General features: G+C 46.0%; 1 gene segment (V, D, J or C); it reads left to right on the forward strand.

The window, feature by feature from the left end:
- The first annotated feature begins 7,548 nt into the window (after positions 1–7,548).
- Positions 7,549–16,516, forward strand: LOC119866063. The segment is given in 3 exon segments: positions 7,549–7,594; positions 7,704–7,817; positions 16,276–16,516. Coding segments are annotated over 3 exon segments (401 nt in total).
- Positions 16,517–18,045: the final 1,529 nt, after the last annotated feature.

The following is an 18,045-nucleotide window of genomic DNA, read 5'->3' on the forward strand; positions in this document are numbered from 1 at the left end:
CAAGAGGAAGATGCAGGACCCCACATGCCCTCCAAGAGCCCCTCCTCTGTCCCACATCCAGTCACCTGTGCAGTGAGCCAGGAGGGTGAGGAGGAGAGGGGACCAGCCCATGATGGAGGTCATCACTGATCCTGTCTTCAGTGGCCCCTCAGCTGAGCAGAGCCTCCCCTCGTCTCTCCCTTCCCCTCTTCATCCTCTGAGAGAGGGAGGGGCCCTCCCATGCAAATGAGACCCCAGATCTCTGACCCCTCCCTGGCCCTGGGTCAGGTCCCTCTGCTTAGGGTGTCAGGGGGGTAAGTAGGGCAGGGGCTATGTGGGGCTGGGGTGTGGTTAGGGAGGTCCCAACTGTGAGACCTGAGAAGAGGCCACAGTCAGTGCTAGGTGGTGTTCCCAGCTCTGATCAAGCCTGACACCTCATAAATATGCCTCAATCACCTTCTGGCATCCTGACACCACCTCACCCTGCATGACATGGGGATCAGTTGGCCATAGGACTCAGGTCCTGTCCCCAGATCTCTACCCACTCTCCTCCTATGATCAGGACATGTGTCCACGCACATGGTCTCCCACCTTGCAGCATAGATTTTAGGCTACACTCATTTCTCTGTGTGAGGGACGCCTGGGTGGCTCACTGGTTAAGCGTCCGTCTTTGTCTCAGGTCATGATCCTGGAGTCCTGGGATCAAGTCCCACAACCGGCTTCCTGCAGGGAGCCTGCTGCTCCATCTCCCTATTTCTCTGCACTTGCAGTTGGATGAATGTTCTTTTTTAGAAATCCTTCCCAAATACACTGATTAAGTCTCACTGACGATGTCACTGTGAAGATGTAGGTGGAATCACTAGGACATTGTTTTCAGATCTGTGTGGACTGCATGGAGAATAACGATGGAAGTTGCAGTTAAAACCTCAGTGCAGTTGCACCTGGTGGCTCAGTGATTGAGCATCTGCCAATGGCTCAGGTCATGATTCTAGGGTCTTGGGATCGAGACCTACATCAGGTTCCCTGAGGGGACCGTGCTTCACCCTCTGACTGTGTCTCTGCCTCTCTCTCTCTATGTGTCTAATGAATAAGTAAATAAAATGTTTTTTAAAAAAGGAATGACTTTGGCTTTCATTTAAATAGACATTTAAAAACATTTTATAAAATCATTTGTCTCTTTTTTTAACCTTATGATTATATCATGTGTCTGATCGTGCAGGTAGGAAAGCCTGAAGTAGTGCCCATGAGCCCCCATGAGGCTCATGGGCACTACTCATGAGTATGAACTTTACAGCCATCTGAATGGGGAATTCGCAAATATAGACCAGCTTCTATGATGAGCAATTCAGGGTCCAACTACAATCTGGGGTGGGCACAGCTGGGGCCTGGGTCCAGCATGTCAGGACAGAGCAATTACTCATTCAGCCATGCATGAGTAGGAGAATAATGTTCTTTTTGTTTGTTTGTTTGTTTGTTTGTTTGTTTATTTATTGGAGTTCGATTTGCCAACATATACACCCAGTGCTCATCCCCCCTCAGTGCCTATCACCCAATCACCCCTATCCCCCACCTACCTCCCTTTCCACTACCCCTTGTTCATATCCCAGAGTTAGGAGTCTCTCATGTTTTGTCATCCTCACTGATATTTTCACTCATTTTCTCTCCTTTCCCTTTATTGCCTTTCAGTAATTTTTATATTCCCTAAATGAATGAGACCATATAATATTTGTCCTTCTCTGATTGAATTATTTCACTCAACATAATGAAGATCTATTGGCAAAAGCCACCTGGACCCAGAGTTTCTATCATAGGTCACCTGTGAGTGGTGGAGAGTGGAGATGAAGGAACCATGTCCCTGAGGTCACAGACTCTGTGGTCCTGACTTGGAAAGATTATTTAGCAGAGGTCCAGCCTAGCTTACGTGTCCCTGTTGAGACTCAGGGAGTGACAGCCCAGCCCTGAGAGCATAGGGAGTGTGAGTCCCACATCCCCAGGGGCCTTGATCTCTGGTGGAGCAGCCCTGAGGCTGGGGTCCCAGAATCAATGTACTGATCAGCCTCAGGTGCCAATTGGATCCCAGAAATGGTGAGGGGCAGAGCTACCCGTGGGGACGGAGACTCTCCCTAGGAATCCTGAGGATCAGCTTTGTCCCAAGGAACAGGTATTCAGAGCACATGCTGGCTACCCAGGTCACAGCACCTCAGTAACTTGAGTTCCCTGTTACTAGGGATTGTGTCTTCTGGAGATTGTGACACCAAGGACACCAGGTGAGCACAGATTAGTCTAACATTTGAATGGATGGAGAAGCCCAAAAACACGGGAGATTGCCCTTTATCTCAGGTCCTGGTACCCAGATTTCAAGGCCTGTGTCTCAAAGCCCTTCTCCCTGACAGAGGATTGATCCAGGCAGTGAGGACTCAAATGAGAACAGCTCTGAATCAGACGTGCAGGTGCTGCCGAGTGACAGAAACAGGAAGGAGAATGTAGGGTGTCACATGCAGCCCCAATTTCTGGTCATTCTTCCCCACAGATGGACCCTAGGGACTCGGAACTTCAGCAAGATCATTTCTGATTTTCTCTGAAATCCTGAGGTGGAGACAGAGTTCAGACCTGAAGAACTGGAGGGAGAGACAAGCCTGAGGGACAGGAGCGCAGAGGAGAGAAGAGGAGGGAGGGGGTGGGGATGTTGTCAGGGAGAGTCTGCAGGAGCTTGTCCAAATTCACGTGTGTCTGGTTCAGAGAGAGGAGACCGTCCAGGACGAGGTTATTGACAGTGCATCAGCCATGGGTACATCAGGAGTGACAAAGGTCACACTTCATGGAATGAGATGATAGAACTGACTGTGGATGAATATTTGCTGGGCAGCAAGTTCAGTTCCAGAAACAGTATTTATCCCTGTCCATCTTCTCCAGACCCCAAGGGGGTGTGCAGCTGGACTCTGACCTCTCATTTCTTCCTGTCTTCCTCGGATGTCCTATGACGTGTCACCTTGCAGGCATATCCTTAGTTTTTCTCTTTCATCTTCTGAAACATCACCTTTGGGGCAGCTGGGTGCCTCAGTGATTGAGCATCTGTCTTTGGCTCAGATTGTGATGCCAGGTCCAGGGATGGAGTCCTGCATCAGGTTCCCTGCAGGGAACCTGTTTCTCCCTCTGCCTATGTCTCTGCCTCTCTCTCCATGTCGCTCATAAATAAATAAATAAAAAGAATATTAAAAAGAACCCAGACCTTCTTACATATATGTGCCCCTGCATGTATCTCTGGGTAAGATTCTCTGAAAAGTAGCTCCGGACCATGTCTGTGGGTCCAGAGGTCTTTGTCTCACATCCTCCGTATCTGAGACGCTGTGAGTATTGGGAGCTGTTCCCACTGCCATGGTCTGTAGCACAGTGACAGTCAGCCTCATTCTCAGGCTGCAGCCCAGAGATGAGCAGGAGCCCTGCATTGGCCGAGGCTTCCTTGGAGCCAGAGAAGAGGCTGGGGACCCCAGGGCCCTGGTGAGTCTCAGTAGACCATCAGCAGGTACTCAGGAGGCCTCTTGCATGCTGGAACCAGCATATGGCCACCGCTGCAGCTGCTGCTCAGGGTGCAGGTGAGTCTGGCTGTTGTTCCCAGGGATGCAGAGAGGGAGGGCGGCTGGGTCAGCACAGGCTGGGACGGGAAACCTGCAGACACATTCACGGGTGATGGATCAGGGGCCAGACTGAATTTCCTCAAACCTCTAAGCTAGACCAGCTGACGTAGGCTGACAGTGGCTCTGTGTCCCTGAGGTCAGTCCTGACCTGTGCACTGACAGAGTAGAAAGAACATTAAAGATCTGGTCCCCTCTGTGGCCTGGGCTGCCCCAGATCTCCTCATCTCCCCCCTCTGCCACAGGAGAGCCTGTCCTTGCACATGGGCTCCACCCACTGACTGCCCAGCCCCTCCCTGGGCCTTGATCTTGGAGCTCTTCTCACACCACACACTGAGGAGGATGGAGGTGGCTTCAGCCCTGGGGAGAGCCCTGGATGGAAGCACCTGCTGGGACCACACACAGGTCCTCAGAGGAGACTGCCAGGCCAGAGGGGACACAGATGATGAGTCCCCATCAGGAAGCTCATAACCCAGTTCTCAGGCCCAGGCACCCTGAGTGAAGGGGCCTCACTGAGCAGCCCTGTAGGGACCACAGGGCGGTCCCTCAGCGCCCCCTCCTTGTTACAGGACACACACCTCAGCAAGGCCCAAAGCCCTGAGAGCCCAGCTGGTTTCCAGGCTCACCAGTTCCCTCCCCATTGACGTGTCCAGGTCAGATTCTCAGAAGCGGTTCCATCTCTGGGGAATTAGAAGCATGAGTTCCACATGTTCTCACAGAAATGTATTTGTGTTTTAAACTCCCGTTTTTTGTTTATTTTTGTGTATTTTTTACTGGAGTTTTGGATTGACTTACTTCACTCAGCAGAATACCCTCCAGTTCCATCCACGTTGAAGCCAATGGTGAGTAATTGTCATATCTAATGGCTGAGGATTATTCCATTGTATACATAAACCACATCTTCTTTATCCATTCAACTTTCAATGGACACCAAGGCTCCTTCCACAGTTTGACTATCGTGGACATTGCTGCTAGAATCATCGGGGTGCAGGTGTCCCAGCGTTTCATTGCATCTGTATCTTTGGGGTAAATCTCCAACAGTGCAATTGCTGGGTCATAGGGTAGATCTATTTTTAACTCTTTGAGGAACCTCCACACGGCTTTCCAGAGTGGCTGCACCATTTCACATTCCCCCAACAGTGCAAGAGTGTTCCCTTTTCTCCACATCCTCTCCAACATTTGTGGTTTCTTGCCTTGTTAATTTTCCCAATTCTCACTGCTGTGAGGTGGTATCTCATTGTGGTTTTGATTTGTATTTCCCTGATGGCAAGTGATGCAGAGCATTTTCTCATGTGCATGTTGGCCATGTCTATGTCTTCCTCTGTGAGAGGAAAGTTTTCAGCTATGATTTGTTCAAATACATATTTTGGACCTCTGTCCCTTTCGGCACCCTCAGGAACCCCAATTAAACGTAGGTTTTTCTTCCTCAGGTTGTCATTTATTTCCCTTAATCTATCCTCATGATCTTAAAATTGTTTGTCTTTTTTTCCTCAGTTTCCCTCTTTGCCATCAACTTGTCTTCTATGTCACTCCCTCGTTCTTCCACCTCGTTAACCCTTGTGGTTAGCACTTCTCGTTTGGATTGTATCTCATTCAATTGATTTTTAATTTCTGCCTGATTAGATCTAAATTCTGCAGTGATGAAGTCTCTTGAGTCCTTTATGCTTTTTTTCTAGAGCCACCAGTAGCTTTATAATAGTGCTTATGAATTGGCTTTCTGACATTGAATAGTAATCCAGATTTTGTAACTCTGTGGGAGAGAAGACTGTTTCTGATTCTTTCTTTTGAGGTGAGGATTTCCTTCTAGTCATTTTGCTCCGTGCAGAGTGGCCAAAACCAAGTTGTATTGGGAAAAGGAGAAATGGAGAGGAGAGAAAGAAGGAAAGAAAGGAGAAAAAAATAAAAGATAAAGGAAGAAAAAAAGAAAAAAAAGAATAAAAAGAAAAAGGAAAAAAAGGGTGGGGGAAGCAAACAAAGAAATCAAAAAGCAAAAAGAAAACAAAACAAAACAGTGGGGCGTATCTTCTGATTCTTTATACTTTAAGTCCCTTGACTTCCCCTGGAACTTGTCCGTCTAGTTGGTCTTCTGGGGAAGGGGCCTATTGTGCTGATTTTCAGGTGTTAGCCCTTGGGGAGCTCCTCTCCCCCTGCCTGGTGAAGCGCTCAGTGGGTGTTGTTTACCCCGTGAGGCCCAAGGAGGAACAACCCCAGTGGCAGCGGCCAGGTCTGAAAACCTGTATACAGCCCCTGCAGTAACTCCGGAGCAGTCAATCTGCAGGGTCTGGAGGCTCTGGGGTGGGCTGCTGAAATGCCCAGCTCTGGGCAGGAGCATCCTTGCTGTCCTGGGCCCTCCTGGCCTCTGCCTGTCCCGGGGGAGGCCAGATCCTGGGCTGTGTCCCGGCGCCCAGTGCTCCCAGGCCTGCACTTTTGGATTCGCGCCCCTGGTGGTGCAGCTCCCTCCGCGGAGCCACTGCCTGAGCCCCTCAGAGCTGCTCCCGCCCCGCAGCACCCTCCACGGAGCCGCCGCCCCAGCCCCTCCGAGCTGCTCTGGTCCTGCCGTGGGCGCTGCAGCCCTTAGGGAGCTTGGCGCACTCTCCCGGGGCGCAGGTGTCTGTTAATGTCCCAGGGAGCCTGAGGGCATCCCCGCCCTCCTGCAGCCCTGCTCTAACTCCTTTAGAGCGCCTTTTTGCCCGCGAAGGTTGATGTAGCTCCTGCTTCTCTGGGAGGGAGCTTTCCTGTCCTGAGGACACTCGCCCCAGCCTTAGCCCGGCTCCTCGCGGGGCCCCTCCCCCTTGGAGGCCTTTTGTTTCTTTAATTCTTTTTTCCCCGTCTTCCTACCTTGACAGGAGCATTAACTCTTCTCACTGTAGCATTCCAGCTGTTCTGTCTTTAAATCTCAGGCTGAATTCGTAGATTTTCAGGATGATTTGAAGGGTATCTAGGTAATTTAGTGGGGACAGGTGATTTGGGGACCCTACTCTTCCGCCGTCTTGCCCCTCCCTCCGATAATAGGGTTTTTTATTAAGAAAAACAGAATTGACATCCAGGACAGGAAGGTATGGGAAAACCACAGGCAAGTCCAGAGAAGAAAAGATAAGAGAGTTCTTTTATAGAGCAAAGGGTGATTGACTGTGGGAGGGCTGTTATTGATAAAAGGTCCATGGGAGTAAATTGAAATATGGCTTGTCATCGGTTGAGTTGTTACAATTTCTTATTGGCTGGGATGTTGCCAGGGGAGGAAATCTTTCTCTTACTGAGGTAGTAAGGCAGTGACTACAGTAGTGTAGACTTGCAAGGTCTGTCTTCAGGTGGGTCTGCAATTGAGGGTTGTGGGCACAAGTGCCCCCTACTGGTTTCAGAACTCCCATTCAAAGAGATTTTCCTTCTATTAATTTTCACAGACACTGCCATATCAGGACCCCCTCTGAGAGTGAGACTCAACAGAATCATGGGCAGGCCTAAAGGATCCTGGTACCTAGAAATGAGACCTAGTGAGGTCGAGGCACTAACTAGCTCACTCTCAAGGTTTGGGTCGTGGTGAGGTGTGTGCCCTGGCCAGCAGTGGGGGGGCTGTGGGGCTGCTTGTGGTCCCTAAGCAGCTCATTAGTGAGAAGCATTCAAAGGATCCTGGGCCTTGGAGCCTGGCACAGTGCTCCCTGATGGGACTCAGCAGCTGTGTCCCCTCTGGACTGACACAGTCCCCTGAGCAGGTACCTGTGTGTAGTCTCAGTGGGTTCTTCCTCCCAACAGCTCTCCACAGGGCTGAAGCCACCTACATCCTCCTCAGTGAGTGTTGTGAGCTTATCTAGCACCAGGGGCTGAACAGTCACGGAATGGAGCCCATTTTCATGGACAGCCCCTCCTGTGGCAGAGGGTGAAGGAAAAATGGAGCCTGGGGCAGCCTAGACCACTGCAGGGACCTTGGGGACGTATCATCATGGCCTGGACTCCTGTCCTCTTTGTGCTCCACTCTCATTGCACAGGTAGGGACGGGCTTACCTCAGAGACCAGCTTGCATCGCCCCTGTGGTTCAGAGCCTAGATATAATTTACTCTGAATCTAGCTAATATTTATGTGTGTCTGTGTCTACAGGTTCCCTGTCACAGGCTGTGAGGACACACTCCTCCTTCCTCTCTGCACCTTTGGGATCATCAACCAGACTCACCTGCATCCTTCCCAGGGCCTGAATGTTGGCAGGTACTGAACATACTGGACAAGGAGAATCAAGGAGACATCAGGAGTTCCCTCAGATCCAGATAAGTGCCAGGGCACGGGGTTCTCAGCCACTTCTATGGATCTAATGATGCCTCAGGCAATGCAGGTCTCCTGCTCATGTCTGGGCTGCAGCCTGAGGACGAGGCTGACTATGACTATGCTGCACATTGTGGGGTGGGAGCAGCTCCCGATACTCACAGGGTCTCAGATAGGGAGGACATGAGACAAATCCTCAGGACCCAAGGATCTTGTCTCTGAGCCTCCTTTCAGAGCTTTCTCTCCAAGAAAATTACCTGGAGAGACAAAGCAGGGTGGTCTCTTCTGCACTGTGATCCATCATTCCACAGGAAAGAGAAACAGTCCTGTGATGCATATGAAGTAAGAAAACTGGGACATCCCAGGAGACACAGGCAGATGAGGTATCAGCATCTAGTGGCACATCGCCACTCAGTGTGGAGAAGAAGAACAGGGACAACTACTGTTTGCAACTGACCATGTGGATCCAAACAGTGTTGCACAATCAGCTCTATCATCTCATCCCATAAACTGTGACCCTGCGTCACTACTGATGTATCCACAGTTGAGACATTGACCTTAACCCTGGTCACAGACACAGTCTCCTCTCTCTAAACCAGCTCTGTGTTCAGATCCTCCATATTGGACCAGATCCTGCAGATTCTCCCTGCCAAAATCCCCAAGCCCTCCCTCGTCTTCTCCTCTCTGCTCCCCTGTCCCTCAGGCTTTGGTCTCTCCCTCTGGCTCTTCAGGTCTGAGCTATGTCTCTAAGCCATTATTGTAGAGAAAATCAAAATGATCTTTCTGTAGTTTCCAGTCTTCAGGGTCCATCTCTAGGGAGGACAATGACCAGAAAATGGAGTTGCATGCAACCCCTCAATTCTCCTTCCTGCTCTAAGATCTAGGCTCCATTTTCTGGTACCCAGCACTCCTAATCAGTCTTAATTTTTTAAGAGGTTTCTTTATTTTATATATAGAGAGATCCTGCAGTGGCAGGGAGGGAGGTGGGGGAAAGCAGAGAAAGAAGGAGACTGGAGAAGGACAAATATTATATGGTCTCATTCATTTGGGGAATATAAAAAATAGTGAAAGGGAATAAAGGGGAAAGGAGAAAAAATAAGTGGGAAATATCAGAAAGGGAGACAGAACATGAGAGACTCCTAACTCTGGGAAATGAACAAGGGATGGTGGAAAGGGAGGTGGGCGGGGGGTGGGGGTGACTGGGTGACAGGCACTGAGGGGGGCACTTGATGGGGTGATCAGTGGATGTTATGCTATATGTTGGCAAATTGAACTCCAATTAAAAAAAAAGGTAAAATTTAAAAAAAATGAATGGGTAGCTGAAATCTGCCTCCAAGGCATACATACTTCTAAAAAAATAAAAGGAGCCTGGGCTCAGTGCAGAGCTCTGTGCGGGGCTGGAGCTCATCATCTGGAGATAAGGACCCCAGGCAAAATAAGAGCTGATGCTCAACCACCTGCACCACATAGGTGCATGTTACCTCTCTTTAAAATGAAAGAAGAGTTATTACATTTCCCTGAAAAGGATGTTTATCTACTTTTAGGCATTTGCACATGGGATGTAATGATTTTTACCTACTTCAGAATTATCCGATGCCCTCACACATGGGGAACCATGGAGGAATCCATAGACAAAGGTTTGACTGGATATTTTAAAATATGCCATTATTTTTCTTGTTCTCCAAATTCTCATTCTGAAGGATTCTCTGGACACTAGATCCACCATGGAAACATTTTTTACCATAGACAAAGTCCCAGGCTGTAGCGTTTTTTCACACAGAGACACAAAACTATCAGCAATGTATTTTCTCATTCCCTGAAAGACCCCTTGGAGCTCAGGGGATATTGGTCTGGCTGGGATGTGGGGTCCAAAGGAGAAGGCTGTGTGCTCACCCTTGCCTTGTGTTCCAGTCACCTGGAAACCCTAGAACTGTAGTTTTCATGTCTGCAGTCATAAAAAATGGACATTTTTTTGTCACTGAACAAGTCCTACACTCCTGAATCAGTGGATTCTTAACATGTTTGATCTCATAGGAGTCCTCTTTGCTAAAATAAGTATTTCTAATAAAAATCTTTGAGACATTTATCTCTAAACGTAGGAACAGGATCCTGAAGAATTACAAGAAAATCTCCATGGAGAACCATCCCATGCTTCAAAGTCATTAGAAGGAAGAGTCACATAGCCTGCTTCTCTCTCTCTCTCTCTCTCTCTCTCTCTCTCACACACACACACACACAACATGCACACACACACACACACTCACGCAAAGTTCTTTCCTCTGCCTGAGTGAATAGTATCCTCGACTCTGCAGTTTGCACGCTTAGCTCTCCCTCCAGAGCCAACCTGTGCTCACGCAGTCATCCTCAGATATATAATCTCCAGGAGACAGAAGTTTCTTCAACAGGGAACACTGGTGACACCTACTATGACTGGAGTCCTGTCACCGGGGCTGCCTGGATGTGCACAGAGTCGCTCCTCTGGGAAGAGGTTGATGCCCAGGATTCCCAGGGGGAATCTCTGTCCTCATGGGTAACTCAGCTGCTGAGCATCTCTGGGCTCCAGTCAGTGCCTGAGACTGATCAGTACATTGATTCTGGGACCCCAGCCTCAGCGGTGCTCCACCAGAACTTCAGGCCCCTGGGGACATGGAACACTCCCTCCCTGTGTTATTTGCCTGGAATTTCACTCCCCCAGTCACTCAACTTCCACCTCCAACCGAGCTGAACTCTGATGGAAAGTCTTGTGCCCCAACGCAGGGCCACAGAACCTGTGAGCTCAGGGCAATTGTTCGCCTCAGCACCAACGCTCTTCCAATCACATGTGGGATGTTTGAAAGAAACTTCTGTGTCTATGTGGCCTTGTGTAGGAGAAATTCATGCCTGTAGTCATAGGGACTTAGTAATAACTGTTCTATCCTGAACATGCTGGACACAAGTTGCAGGGACTCGAGCTGTGCCCACCCCAGAGAGTCTGTCTCCAAATCCCTTTGTCCTAGAAGCTGTCTGTGGTTGGTAAATTTGTCAGTAGGATGGTTCTCAGTTCATACTTATTATAAAGTTACTGGTGACTCTAGGAAAAAGCATAAAGGACTCAAGAGACTTCATCACTGCAGAATTTAGACCTAATAAGACAGACATTAAAAATCAATTGAATGAGATATGATCCAAACGAGAAGTCCTAACCACGAGGGTTAACGAGGTGGAAGAACGAGGGAGTGACATAGAAGACAAGTTGATGGCAAAGAGGGAAACTGAGGAAAAAAGAGACAATTAAAAGACCATGAGGATAGATTAAGGGAAATAAGTGACAGCCTGAGGAAGAAAAACCTACATTTAATTGGGGTTCCTAAGGGCGCCGAAAGGGACAGAGGTCCAGAATATTTATTTGAACAAATCATAGCTGAAAGCTTTCCTAATCTGGGATGGAAAACAGACATTCAGATCCAGGAAATAGGGAGATCCCCCCCTAAAATCAATAAAAACCGTTCATCACTTCAACACTTAATAGTTAAGCTTGCAAATTCCAAAGAAAAAGAGAAGATCCTTAAAGCAGCAAGAGACAAGAAATCCCTGACTTTTATGGGAAGGAGTATTAGGGTAACAGCAAACCTCTCCACAGAGACCTGGCAGGCCAGAAAGGGCTGGCAGGATATATTCAGGATCCTAAATGAGAAAAACATGCACCAATAATATTTTATCCAGCAAGGCTCTCATTCAGAATGGAAGGAGAGAAAGAGAGCTTCCAAGACAGGCAGAAACTGAAAGAATACACCTTAAAATTTCTTGCAGAGCTGGTATGGAGGTCACATATTCTTTCATTTCTGCAAGAAATTTTAAGGGGGACTCTTAAAATTCCCCTTAAAGAAGAAGTCCAGTGGAACAATCCACAAAAACAAGGACTGAATAGAGATCATGATGATACTAAACCCATATCTTTCCATAGTAACTCTGAAGGTGAACTGGCTTAATGACCCTATCAAAAGTCACAGGGTTTCAGACTGGATAAAAAAGCAGGACCCATCTATTTGCCGTCTACAAGAGACTCATTTCAGACAGAAGGACACCTACAGCCTGAAAATAGAAAGTTGTAGAACCGTTTACCATTCAAATGGCCCTCAAAAGAAAGCAGGGGTAGCCATCCTTATATCAGATAAACCAAAATTTACCCCGAAGACTGTAGTGAGAGATGAAGAAGGACACTATATCATACTTAAAAGATCTATCCAACAAAAGGACTTAACAATCATCAATATATATGCTCTGAATGTTGGAGCTGCCAAATATATCAATTAATAACCTAAGTTAAGACATACTTAGACAATAATACACTTATACTTGGTGACTTCAATCTAGCGCTTTCTACACTCAATAGGTCTTCTACACAACATCTGCAAAGAAAGGAGAGCTTTAAATGATATACTGGACCAGATGGATTTCACAGATATCTACAGAACTTTACATCCAAACTCAACTGAATACACATTCTTCTCAAGTGCACATGGAAATTTCTTCAGAATACACCACATAAGTGAAGTAGGCCAGTCGGAGAAGGACAAACATTATATGTTCTCATTCCTTTGGGGAATATAAATAATAGTGTAAGGGAATATAAGGGAAGGGGGAAGAAATGTGTGGGAAATATCAGAAAGGGAGACAGAACGTAAAGACTGCTAACTCTGGGAAACGAACTAGGGGTGTTGAAAGGGGAGGAGGGCGGGGGGTGGGAGTGAATGGGTGACGGGCACTGGGGGTTATTCTGTATGTTAGTAAATTGAACACCAATATAAAAAAATATTAGGCACTGTAAAATGTAAAAAAAATAAAATAAAATAAATGTTTGATAGAATTCCCCTTGGGGGAAAAAAAAAAAAGAATACACCACATACTGGATAACAAATCGGGTCTGAACTGATACCGAAAGATTAGGATCATCCCCTGCATATTCTCAGACCATAATTCCTGGAAATTAGAACTAAATCACAACACGAAGTTTGCAAGGACCTCAAACACGTGGAGGTTAAGGAACATCCTGCTAAAAGATGAAAGGTCAACCAAGAAATGAAGGAAGAATTAAAAAGATCCATGGAAACTAATGAGAATGAAGATACAACCGTTTAAAATCTTTGGGATGCAGGAAAAGGAGTCCTGAGGGGGAAATACATGACAATATAAGCATCCATTCAAAAACTGGAAAGAACTAAAATAGAAAAGATAACCTTACACCTAAAGGAACTAGAGAAAAAACAGCAAATAAATCCTACACCCAGCAGAAAAAGACAGTTAATAAAGATTCGGGCAGAACTCAATAAAATTGAGACCAGAAGAACTGTGGAATAGATCAACAAAACAAGGAGTTGGTTCTTTGAAAGAATTAATAAGATAGATAAACCATTAGCCAGCCTTATTAAAAAGAAGAGAGAGAAGACTCAAATTAATAAAATTATGAATGAGAAAGGAGAGATCACTACCAACACCAAGGAAATACAAACAATTTTAAGAACATATTATGAACAACTATACGCCAATAAATCAGGCAATCTAGAAGAAATGGACGCATTCCTGGAAAGCCACAAACTACCAAACCTGGAACAGGAAGAAATAGAAAACCTGAACAGGTCAATAACCAGGGAGGAAATGGAAGCAGTCATCAAAAACCTCCCAGGACACAAGAGTCCAGGGCCAGATGGCTTCCCAGAGGAATTCTATCAAACGTTTAAAGAAGAAACAATATCTATTCTACTAAAGCTGTTTGGAAAGATAGAAAGAGATGGAGTACTTCCAAATTCGTTCTACGAGGCCAGCATCACCCTAATTCCAAAACCAGACAAAGACCCCACCAAAAAGGAGAATTACAGACCAATATCCCTGATGAACATGGGTGCAAAAATTCTCAACAAGATACTAGCCAATAGGATCCAACAGCACATTAAGAAAATTATTCACCACGACCAAGTAGGATTTATCCCCGGGACACAAGGCTGGTTCAACACTCGTAAAACAATCAATGTGATTCATCATATCAGTAAGAGAAAAACCAAGAACCATATGATCCTCTCATTAGATGCAGAGAAAGCGTTTGACAAAATACAGCATCCATTCCTGATCAAAGCTCTGATTCAGAGTGTAGGGATAGAGGGAACATTCCTCAATATCTTAAAAGCCATCGACGAAAAGCCCACTGCAAATATAATTATCAACAGGAAAGAACTGGGAGCCTTTCCCCTAAGATCAGGAACAAGACAGGGATGTCCACTCTCACCACTGCTATTCAACATAGTACTAGAAGTCCTAGCCTCAGCAATCAGACAACAAAAAGACATTAAAGGCATTCAAATTGGCAAAGAAGTCAAACTGTCCCTCTTCACCGGTGACATGATACTCTACATTGAAACCCCAAAAGACTCCACCCCAAGATTGCTAGAACTCATACAGCAATTTGGCAGCATGGCAGGATACAAAATCAATGCCCAGAAATCAGTGGCATTTCTATACACTAACAATGGATGAGACTGAAGAAAGAGAAATTAAGGAGTCAATCCCATTTACAATTGCAACCAAAAGCATAAGATACCTAGAAATAAACCTAACCAAAGAGGTAAAGGATCTATACCCTAAAACTATAGAACACTTCTTAAAATAATTGAGGAAAACAGAAAGAGATGGAAAAATATTCCATGCTCAAGGATTGGCAGAATTAAAATTGTGAAAATGTCAATGTTACCCAGGGCAATTTACACATTTAATGCCATCCCTATCAAAATATCATGGACTTTCTTCAGAGAGTTAGAACAAATTATTTTAAGATTTGTGTGGAATCAGAAAAGACCCCGAATAGCCAGGGGATTTTAAAAAAGAAAACCATATCTGGGGGCATCACAATGCCAGATTTCAGGTTGTACTACAAAGCTGTGGTCATCAAGACAGTATGGTACTGGCACAAAAACAGACATATAGATCAATGGAACAGAATAGAAAATCCAGAAGTGGACCCTCAATTTATGGTCAACTAATATTCAATAAAGGAGGAAAGTTCTCCACAGGAAGAAACACAGTCCCTTCAATAAATGGTGCTGGGAAAATTGGACATCCACATGCAGAAGAATGAAACTAGACCACTCTCTTTCACCATACACAAAGATAAACTGAAAATGGATAAAAGATCTAAATGTGAGACGAGAACCATCAAAATCCTAGAGAAGAACACAGGCAACACCTTTTTTGAATCGGTCACATTAACTACTTGCAAGATACATGCACGAACGCAATAGAAACAAAAGCAAAAATGAACTCTTGGGACTTCATCAAGATAAGAAGCTTTTGCACATCAAAGGATACAGTCAACAAAACTAGAAGACAACCTACAGAATGGGAGATTATGCTTGCACATGACGTTTCAGATAATGGGCTATTTCCCAGGATCTATAAAAAAATTATTAAACTCAACACCAAAGAAACAAACAATCCAACCATGAAATGGGCAAAAGACATGAAGAGAAATCTCACAGAGGAAGACATAGACATGGCCAACATGCACATGAGAAAATGCTCTGCATCACTTGCCCTCAGGGAAATACAAATCAAAACCACAATGAGATACCACCTCACACCAGTGAAAATGGGGAAAATTAACAAGGTAGGAAACCACAAATGTTGGAGAGGATGCGAGAAAAGGGAAGCCTCTTACACTGTTGGTGGGAATGTGAACTGGTGCAGCCACTCTGGAAAACTGTATGGAGGCTCATCAAAGAGTTAAAAATAGACCTGCCCTATGACCAGCAATTGCACTGTTGGGGATTTGCCCCAAAGATACAGATGCAATGAAACGCCGGGACACCTGCACCCTGATGTTTATAACAGCAATGTCCACGATAGCTAAACTGTGGAAGGAGCCTTGGTGTCCATTGAAAGTTGAATGGATAAAGAAGATGTGGTTTATGTATACAATGGAATATTACTCAGCCTTAGAAATGACAAATACCCACCATTTGCTTCAACGTGGATGGAACTGGAGGGTATTATGCTGAGTGAAATAAGTCAATCAGAGAAGAACAGACATTCTCATTCATTTGAGGAATATAAATAATAGTGAAAGGGAATATAAGGGAAGGTAGAAAAATGTGTGGGAAATATCAGAAAGGGAGACAGAACATAAACATTCCTATGTCTGGGAAACGAACTAGGGGTTGTGGAAGGGGAGGACGGTGGGGGGTGGGGTGAGTAAGTGACGGGCACTGAGAGGAGCACTGATGGGATGAGCACTGGGTGTTATTCTGTATGTTGTTAAATCGAACACCAATAATAAATAAATTTATTAAAACCAACCAAACCAAACCAAACCAAAACAAAACAAAACAAAATAACAGCCAGATTCACCTGCTCCCTGAGCAGTGGCTTCAGTGTTGGTGGCTATAACACACTGGTACCAGCAGAAGCCAGGGAGCCCTCCCTGTTACCTCCTGTACTACTACTCAGAATCAGATAAACACCATGGCTCCGGGATCACCAGCTGCTTCCCTGGCCCTATGGACACCTCGGCCAATGCAGGGCTCCTGCTCATCTCAGGGCTGCAGCCTGAGGACGAGGCTGACTACTACTGCGGTATACTCCACAGCAGTGGGAGCAGCTACTCTTACCCACAGTGTCTCAGAAAATGAGGAAGTGAGACAAAAACTTCTCCAACAACAGGTCTTGTCTCTGAGTCTCTTTTATTGAGAAGCATCTGTGGAGGCTCCTGTAGGGAGAATCATATGTGGGGAGACCTGTCATTGAGGAGGGAGGAGTTACACATGGATTCTGCTGTAGCTTGAGATAGCACAGGTTCCTCAGGAGCACACCCAGATGAAGGAATAGAGACCAGGTGCTCGTGCCCCAGAGTCTGAGGTAAATTATAAAGAGTACATATTTTGGGACTCCAGTGGTTGAGCATATCCCTTTGGCTCAGGACATTATCCCAGAGTTCTGGGATCGAGTCCCACATCTGGCTCCCTGTGAGGAGCCTGCTTATCATTCTCCCTATGTCTCTGCCTTCTCTCTGTGTCTCTCATGAATCAATGCCTGAAATATTTTAAAAAATGATTACATTTTAAAGCCAAAACCTCAACCTTTCCTTCCTGTTGTGTCTCTGTGACTACAATCAGGAAGAAGGAACATCCGGTCCATTTTAAGATCCTTCTACCTGAACTAAGAATCAAATTGGCATAAGACAGATTAATCAGATAAAATCAATTTTAATAGCCCATATATGGGAATTTGCATGGACATGGAAATTCCAAAGATACCCTGACAAAATGAGGGATCTCTGGTTTTGGGAACTAAGGAAAAGTTAGGGGTCGAGTATTCAATGCAAAGAAATACCATTCAGACAAGAAGAGTCATCTTTTGCTGACAAATGTGTATGTGGCCGCTGGGAAGCAGTGACACATGGAGGACTTTGACCAAACAGGCCTGCTGGGTCCCTCCCTGTCTGCCCCACAAAGTTCATGTCCTGTTGTCCTTGTCTGTGCTGCGAGCTCTCTTCCTGCATCAGATGCTTGGCCTACATTCCTTTACTTGACTCAGGGTGTGGTGAGGAGCTGTTCCGGAGTCTGCTGGGTTTCAACTGCTTTTTCACTCAGGATCATCTTCATGACAAAGTGGCCCATTTAGGAGCATCCTTCCCTTGTCCCCTCCAGCTCTCTCCTCTGGTTTTTCCCTGAAGTCTCACACAGTCACATGTGAGCTGGAAGTGTGTTTCCTCTGGTTGAACCAGAACACTTGTCTGACCATAGGTCAGTTCACTTAATCTCATTTCAGGAGGCAGATATGCAGGTGGGCCTGCCAAGTTAGGCCCACAAAGTAAAACACAGGATAATGGTTGGAGCTAATTATAAACTCAGGTCTGAGGCCTGGATACTGCCAGGGAGAAGACTCCTAGGTGTGGGGCTGGAAGCATCTGCAGATGGAGTGAGGGCAGGCAGTGACCTCTGCTGGGTTTTCCTGGTTTCTAGTTTTGATGTCTCTGGTGATTTTTTTCTAAGTGGCCCACAAGCAGCAGGCAGAAAGATTATCTACATGTGATCTAGTGCGCGGATTTCTTTCAAGTTTATATCAAGCAACTCATATTAAATTGTAGAGCATCTGGAAAAACAGCAACTTTAGCTCTGAAACGATTTCTATTGTGAGAAAGTGGGAGAAAAAAAATTTT

The sequence above is a fragment of the Canis lupus genome, chromosome 26 (assembly GCF_011100685.1).
Source record: "Canis lupus familiaris isolate Mischka breed German Shepherd chromosome 26, alternate assembly UU_Cfam_GSD_1.0, whole genome shotgun sequence".
In the NCBI taxonomy this organism is placed as follows: domain Eukaryota; kingdom Metazoa; phylum Chordata; class Mammalia; order Carnivora; family Canidae; genus Canis; species Canis lupus.